The following is a 7,500-nucleotide window of genomic DNA, read 5'->3' as shown; positions in this document are numbered from 1 at the left end:
TGTTTTTGTTTTTTTTAGGCATGAATAAGGAGAGAGGAAAAGAAGCACAGAGGGAGAGCAGAAAAGGTTTGTGTGTGTGTGTTACCTGTCACTGAGCATGAACTCATCCTCACTCTCTGCTGCCGTGCTGTCACTCTCCAGGTCGTTCAGTCGCCGTCTCTTCCTGTTCCTAGCCGAGTGGGCCTGACTTCTGATTGGCCGCTGGCTCCCCTTCCCTCCTTCCTCGGACAGGACGGCAGAAACGTCTCGGCCCCGCCCCGCCCCTGCATTGGAACAGTGGGTTTGGAGGTGACATTCGGGGAAACTTTGGCACCTGACACGACTCTCTGCCTACGTATTATCGTGAATCATGACTTGACTTGTATATCTTGCATCAGGGTTGAATTATTATTTTTTTTTTAACTAACATCCACCAACAGATCAACTTTTGGAGAAATGGAACCGTGACGATCAGACCGGATGACGACGAGTGAATAGAAGAGTTCTCCCAGCTGTCCCCCCATTAAACTTGAAGTGGAACGCAACACCAACACCGGCTGGAACAAACCCAGGTGTGACCAACTGTGGTTCAACTCTATCAAATACTAATGAATTCAATAACCTACCAAGCTGCTGTCTGAAAGCGGGATGAAAAAATAATATATATTGTTAAGTATTAAACCATTTATAGCATAGCGTTCGTTTCTAATGCTGCACTTCATCTCTTCGTCAACAGCGTAAAGTCTCACCTCCGCAGAGGTCCCTGATGTCCTCCTCTATCGCCTCATCAATGGCATCGTCAAAATCATCAAACCTGCAACACACACACACACAAATCAGATGTTGATTTTATGTTTTTATTGTGAAAGATCTTGCATCCGGCCACACCCACCTGTAGCTGATGTGCTTTCTGGTTCTGGTTGATCTCCTCCCCAGATTTTTGCTCTTTTTGGGATCTTTCTTCTTCGCAGACTTCTCCTCTTCTCCCTCATTTCCCTCCTAAAAAAGAGACAAATTATTTGGTATAATGCATGGCAAAATATGAGCCAATATTCATGAGACAGATTTACGTCTGTTCTACAAGTCCACACCGGCAAATGTCTTAGTTCCAGAGGTTCGAGATGTGATGAAATTGAAATGGCATTAAAACATATTTAAAAAGGGATATTAAGAATATATATATATATATATATATATACACATATATATATATACACACACACATACATATATATATATATATATATATATATATATATATATATATATATATATATATATATATATATATATATATATATATATACACACTTATATATATATATATATATATACACACTTACATATATATATATATATATACTTACACACATATATATATACTTACACACATATATATATACTTACACACACATATATATATATATATATATATATACACACATACATATATATATATATATATACATATGTATGTATATATATATATATATATACATATATATACATATGTGTATATATATATACATATGTATATATACATACATATGTATATATACATATGTATATACATATACATGTGTATACATATACATGTGTATATATATACACATATGTATATATACATATGTATATACATATGTATATACATATGTGTATATATACACATATGTATATATACATATGTATATACATATGTATATACATATGTGTATATATACATATGTGTATATATACACACATATGTATATATACATATGTATATATACACACATATGTATATATACATATGTATATATACACATGTATATATACACACATATATATATATATACAAATATGTATATATATATATATATATATATAAATATGTATATAAATATGTATATAAATATGTATATAAATATGTATATATATATATATATATAAATATGTATATATATATATATATATATATATATATATATATATATATATATATATATATATATATATATATATATATATATATATATATATATATACATACATACACACACACACACTCTTTTATACTCACTGGGATGATGTTCTCCACACTGATTCCCACGTACACCAGCCGCTCCCTCCTGCACAGATGGGGAGAGAGGAGGGTCAATCCACATTGTTTTGACTTTTTTTCAGAAAGTCCATCACATTGTGTGTGTGTGTGTGTGTGTGTGTGTGTGTGTGTGTGTGTGTGTGTGTGTGTGTACCTCCTCTCTGCTCGATCTTTTTTCTTCAGAGCACTGTCCAGGTTCTGCAGCTGCTCCTCCAGTTTCTCACACAGCAGCTTCTAAACGTAGGAAACGGACCCAAGAAAACACACATATGTTCACTAAGTGGGTAAGTCTTGTCCACAGCAAGTGTTGCCAGGTTGTCATTGAAACCATTGTGAGGAATAATCAACCAATTATTGGGTGTCACTTTGAGAGAGAGAGAGAGAGAGAGAGAGAGAGAGAGAGAGAGAGAGAGAGCGCTTACATGCTGGCAGGGGGGACAGAACCACTGTCCATCTGGGATCAGCATGAGTGGCGGCCGCAGACAGGCAGTGTGGTATCCGCTGTCACAGGAGTCACACAGCAGGATCTGAGGACACGAACGCAGGTGGATGTCATTCACAAAGAAACGGATAGCAGACCATTTCTGGTTACTGATTCTTAAATGGGAGGATTTGCAGCATTTTTATATCAAAATGTAAATAGTGTATTGTTTTTAGCCTGAATGTGTTTTGGGAGTCTGCAGCAGTCCAGTTCATGTCGATGTTTCTTTATTTATGGGTCTGGCTTTGTGCACTTTGAGTCAGAGGAACAGCCTCTCACCAGTTCGGGGTGGTTGGGCAGGCCACAGTGACTGCAGGCGTCCTCGCTGGGAATCTCCTCCGATTTGCACGATTCCTCTGAGTCGCTCCCGCCCACGCTCTCCCCCTCTCCTCGTTTCCCCCCTCTGCCCTCCACCTCCGCCTCCTCTCCCTCAATCAGTTTGCGTCTCTTGGCGCGAATGTTAGACCATCGGGGGCGCCGATGTCTCCGTTTTCCCTGAGAGAGAGAGAGAGAGAGAGAGAGAGAGAGAGAGAAAGAGAAAAAAAAGGTAAGTACAACCTACGTTTTTTGTGCTTATTCGAACAGGGACAAACGTTTAGAAACTGATTACCCTTTGTTTTCTTATTTGCCCGACTGGTTCTGTTTTGCCATCTTTCTTTGCGGTTGAGCTCCGCTCCTCTTCCTCTTCTCCCTCCTCCTCCTCTTCCTCTTCTTCGCCCTCCTCATCCTCTTCTTCTTCTCCCTCCTCTTCCTCCTCCTCCTCATCCTCCTCCTCCGCCTCTTCCGTTCTGCTAGGCAGAGCCTGTTTTTTTAGCGGTTTCTTTCCATGGCTCTCAGCTGCCTTTGAGCTAGGCCTGCAGGTTGGTAAAGCAGATCTTTAAGAAAAAAAAAGAATAGATTTATTGTCAGATTACAACGGACAGACATAAACAAAGTGTATTTTCAAATCCTCCCAGTTCCATGAATCCTATGACACATACCGGCAAATCCGAGCAGATCTCCTCAGCAGCCTTCCGTCCTCCTGCGCCTCCTGCTCTCTCTCCTTCTCCTCGTCCTTTCCCCCCTTCCCCCGTAACTTGTTTCTCCGGTGGGGGGGGATCTTGATCTTTAACCGGATTCCTTCTTTCTGGAGCTCAGAGGAGGCTTCCTCCAGGGGACCCTTCTTCTCCCCTGATCCAAGCCCAGCGTCCTGTGCCCTCACCTGGGCAGCGAGGCCGCCGTTGACCCCGTCTGCCTGGGGGTCCGTTGTATCCTGCTGGTCCGCTTTCAAAAGCGGAAGGGTGCTCCCAGATTCCGCATCAGACTTTCCTAAAGTGCTTTTATTCTCTTGATGGTCATCTGTATCTCCTTCTTCAGCTAAAGGGCGTCCAGACAGCTCTCCTCTCTTCTTGTCCATATTGTCATCCTTCTGTTCACAAAAGCCAGTTGTTGTCGTCCCCCTGTCTGACTGCTCCTCAGTCTGTTTTTCACCCAGGTCTCCTGCCATCTGTCTTTTGGAGTCCTCTAGAGACAGAGGCAGTGGGGAAAGGCCAATGGAAACTATTTTCCTTCCTACAGCTTCAGGAAGTGGATCAGATTTTAAGGATGGCGGTGGCGGTAGTTTTCTGGCCGTTGGAGCGTCCATTGCCGCAAGAGGAGGAAGAGGAGTGGTGGCTGCTTCCGCCACCTCCCCTTCGACAGGTCCCTTTCTTACCAACACCGACTGCCGGCTGACCTCCTTCTCTTCCTGCTCAGCTCTGGAGTCCCGCTGGTCTGAATTGGGCCCGTTCTGTTCCTGCCGCTCGGCGCTGGGGATTCTGTGGCGCTCGGCTGGGCTGCGGATGACCCCCACATGACCTATGACGCCGACTTGACCTATGACTCCTATAACTCCGTTTTGTCCCTCTTTGTGTGGCAAGGGGAGAAACGCTCTCCCGTTGCTCAGGTCCTGCCTGGGTGCGGTGACCACCAGCTGCTGCAGTGGTGCTTGTGGGGCGGCCTGGCCACCAGAGGGCGCCAACAAGCCAGGCAACTTCCCCTCTTTGCCGCGGTTGTCCTTGGTCTGGATCACTGACGGGTTGCAAACGATAATGCTACTGCTGTTGTTACTGTTGTTGAGGTGGTTGCCGTGGTAGCTCTCCGCGATCTTGAGTTCCCTCTTCTTCAGGGGCATCTGGCTGTTCCTGACGACTGCCCGCTCCGCCTCCCCCTCCTTGTTCGTCTCCTGCTTTGTGGCAGTTGCGCCTGGCGCCATGACGACCGACACAACGTTTTTGGGGGCGTCGGCATCCTTGGATTCAGACTTGATGACGGTGGTGATTGTGCTCACGCGGTTGTCAAAGACGGGCGGCGGCATGAGGTCGACCTTCTCTTCCTTCACCTCGACCTCTGTGTTTTCCCGCTTGGTGGGCGGCGTCTCCTCCAGCTTCACCTCTGCCAAAGAAAAATGTGTCATTAAAATTGTGTCATGACATCGAGGATGATCAGATCCATCTGTCAGACGGCGTCAGAACTGTAACGGGCACGGCAGCCTGTTTCTCACCGTTGGCCTCTGCGTGGCTGAGCCGCCTGCTGGCAGCTAACGCCGACGTCAGTCCACTGTATATTTACATATCAAATAGTTGTTTGCTGCTCTATTGAACTCCGTACAGAGAACGTTGAAGGAACAGTAAAGAACGACTTTTCTGATCCTTTAAAAAGGTGCTAAAAAAACATATTCATGCGTTTTTATTTCAAAAAGAGATTAGATTATTGCGATGCTCTTTTTACTGGTCTTCTGAAACAGTTCACTGAAAATAATTTGACTTATTCTTAACTGAACCTCAAGAACAAGAACTAGAGAAAGTTTTACTTGTTTTTTAAGCTCTTGATGGTTTGGACCTTCAAGGTAATTTTATTAAAGAGTCTCTGCTGTTTTATAATCCTTCATGAGCGCTCAGATCTTACACTGCTGGGTCTTTACGTACCCGAAAGCGATATTAGACGGTTATTTTTTTTACAAATTATCTTGCTTTTATGATTCATAATGGTCTCTAAATGTTTTTCTTTCAGCAATATATTTTATTGTCTGAATATACATTTGCCTCAGTATAATTTAATAGTTTTATTGTCCAGCTCTTTGAGCTTCATATCGTGTATGAAAAGTGCTCTATCAATAAAGTTGATTATTAGGACATATCATCTCTCTGATTTTGTTGAACATAGGATGACCAGCAGTTTCTCTGCTCGTGGTACCTCGTGTCAGGGGTTCCTCCTCCTTTACAGAGTCGACCTTCTCCCTGTCCGAGTGTTCCTCGACGGTCCCGGAGGGTTTGGTGCTTTCAATGGCTTCGTGCCCTAAATCGGCAAAACACAAGACGGACACACAAACAGTGTGTTTGCAGTAAATCTTGCCCTCTTGGATATTTAAAGTTGTTCATACATTATTATAATTACTACTGCAGTGGCACAACATGGTGAGTGACATTGAAATTTGCAATTCTATCCTTTCTAGAGTTGGGTATATGTGAATAGCCTCAGTAGCTCGCCAGCCAACGTTTAACAATGAAAATGGCAAATGGTAAACGGTCAAAAGTGTTGCTGTGTTTTGCAAAAAAGGTTTCCAACAAAGCGACGTGGAGCAAATGGAACAAAGCCATTCTGTTGTCTCCACCAAACCTAAATGCTGGAATCTGGATGAGAAAGCTGCAGAGTTCCTAGAGAGGGAAAAGACTCCTAAACTAGAAACTTTAAACTTCCTGCTAGAAACGTCTGTTTCCCTGATGGAGGGGGACATCAGAGCGGAGGAACCGCAGCTGACCGGCAAGAACATCAGCCGGGAGCTCTGCAGGAGAAACGCGTTTGTTCCTCGGTTCATTTGATGTTTGCCAAATTCAAGAGTAGCTCCGTCTGGTTCAGAAAAGCTCTCCTAGTTGATATTAATGATGAGGTGTAGTCCAGTAAAGCAGCAGAGTTTGTAGAATCCAACAGTTTCCATCCGAGTTCTGGAGCACACGCTCCCCATCAGGCCCCCTGACGCTGGTATCGGTAGCGTTTTAGCACAGGTATCGGGAAAAAACAAAGCCCAGCATACCTTCAGCTTTCTCTGTAGGGCTGGTGCATCTGGAACTAGCCTGGTTCTGGTTCTGGTCCTGGTCCTGGTCCGGGTTCTGTTTTGGTTCAACCTGAGACTTCAGCAGCTCCAGAGCCTCGGCCAGGTCGTTACGCGTCCTGAGAAGATCATTTGGATAAGTGGCTCAAAACTCTTTCAGCAAGGACAGAAAATTCATCACTCAGAAGAAAGCATGAGAAGAGACTTCTTTAACATCGCCAACGGGATAGTTTGCATGTCTTAAAGTGGAGTTGTATGATGTATCTCTACCAGCATGGGAGCATGTGACATATTTTAATCCCCTAAAGAAAAATGTGTCAGTTTAAGTGTCCCCTATAGTGAGAATATTTAGCTTTCCGTCAGACGGCCATTTCTGATGGTGAGCTGAGGCTGTTGTTTATTACAAAGCCACAAGAGTCCATTCAGTAAAACAGTCTTTTGACCTTGCAGGACACAGGAGTTGCTGGTCCACCGCTGCCTCTATCAGTTAGTGAGTTTGTGTTATTGGCTGAGTCAGCCAATAACAAGTTCAGATTTTCCAAAGTCAGTGACTTTAAAACATACAAGCCACACAACAACACAAAACAGACTAACTGATGGAGGCAGCAGTGGACCAACAACTCCTATGTCCAGCAAGGTCAAAAGACTGTTTTTGTCCAAGGAGTCGTGATGAGTCAAAAGATCCCTTTTAGACGTGGTTGGTGTGTTCATTTGCAATGTGAACCGAACCAAACTAGATGATGAAAAAGTACTTTTCGAAGAAAATAAGAACTGCATTGTGAAGTAAAGACCAGACGATTGCAGCCTTAGACACTCAGGGAGATATGTATCCCCCAGAACAGCAATACCTGACGATGCACTTCCAAGTGGATCCATCCAGGTCGTCCTGCT

At 43.5% G+C, this 7,500-nt stretch overlaps 1 protein-coding gene across 1 annotated transcript in view; it reads right to left on the bottom strand.

Annotated features, from left to right (window-relative positions):
- The window catches only part of rsf1a (remodeling and spacing factor 1a), a 20,453-nt gene that overhangs the window by 7,650 nt on the left and 5,303 nt on the right, over positions 1–7,500 (bottom strand). The window contains exons 4-15 of the mRNA XM_068584466.1: positions 7,458–7,500; positions 6,592–6,728; positions 5,754–5,855; positions 3,521–4,952; positions 3,151–3,415; positions 2,820–3,035; positions 2,482–2,586; positions 2,214–2,293; positions 2,039–2,087; positions 872–978; positions 729–793; positions 86–263 (exon numbers count right to left, since the gene is read on the bottom strand). The exon at positions 7,458–7,500 is cut by the window's right edge and continues 163 nt beyond it. Coding sequence (XP_068440567.1) covers positions 86–263; positions 729–793; positions 872–978; positions 2,039–2,087; positions 2,214–2,293; positions 2,482–2,586; positions 2,820–3,035; positions 3,151–3,415; positions 3,521–4,952; positions 5,754–5,855; positions 6,592–6,728; positions 7,458–7,500 — 2,779 coding nt within the window. The remainder of the gene's footprint in view (positions 1–85; positions 264–728; positions 794–871; positions 979–2,038; positions 2,088–2,213; positions 2,294–2,481; positions 2,587–2,819; positions 3,036–3,150; positions 3,416–3,520; positions 4,953–5,753; positions 5,856–6,591; positions 6,729–7,457) is intronic.

This window comes from Clinocottus analis, unplaced genomic scaffold (genome assembly GCF_023055335.1).
Source record: "Clinocottus analis isolate CAN_PGR_092001 unplaced genomic scaffold, fCliAna1.0.p SCAF_2, whole genome shotgun sequence".
NCBI classification, from domain to species: domain Eukaryota; kingdom Metazoa; phylum Chordata; class Actinopteri; order Perciformes; family Cottidae; genus Clinocottus; species Clinocottus analis.
This window is presented reverse-complemented; position numbering and strand designations above follow the sequence as displayed.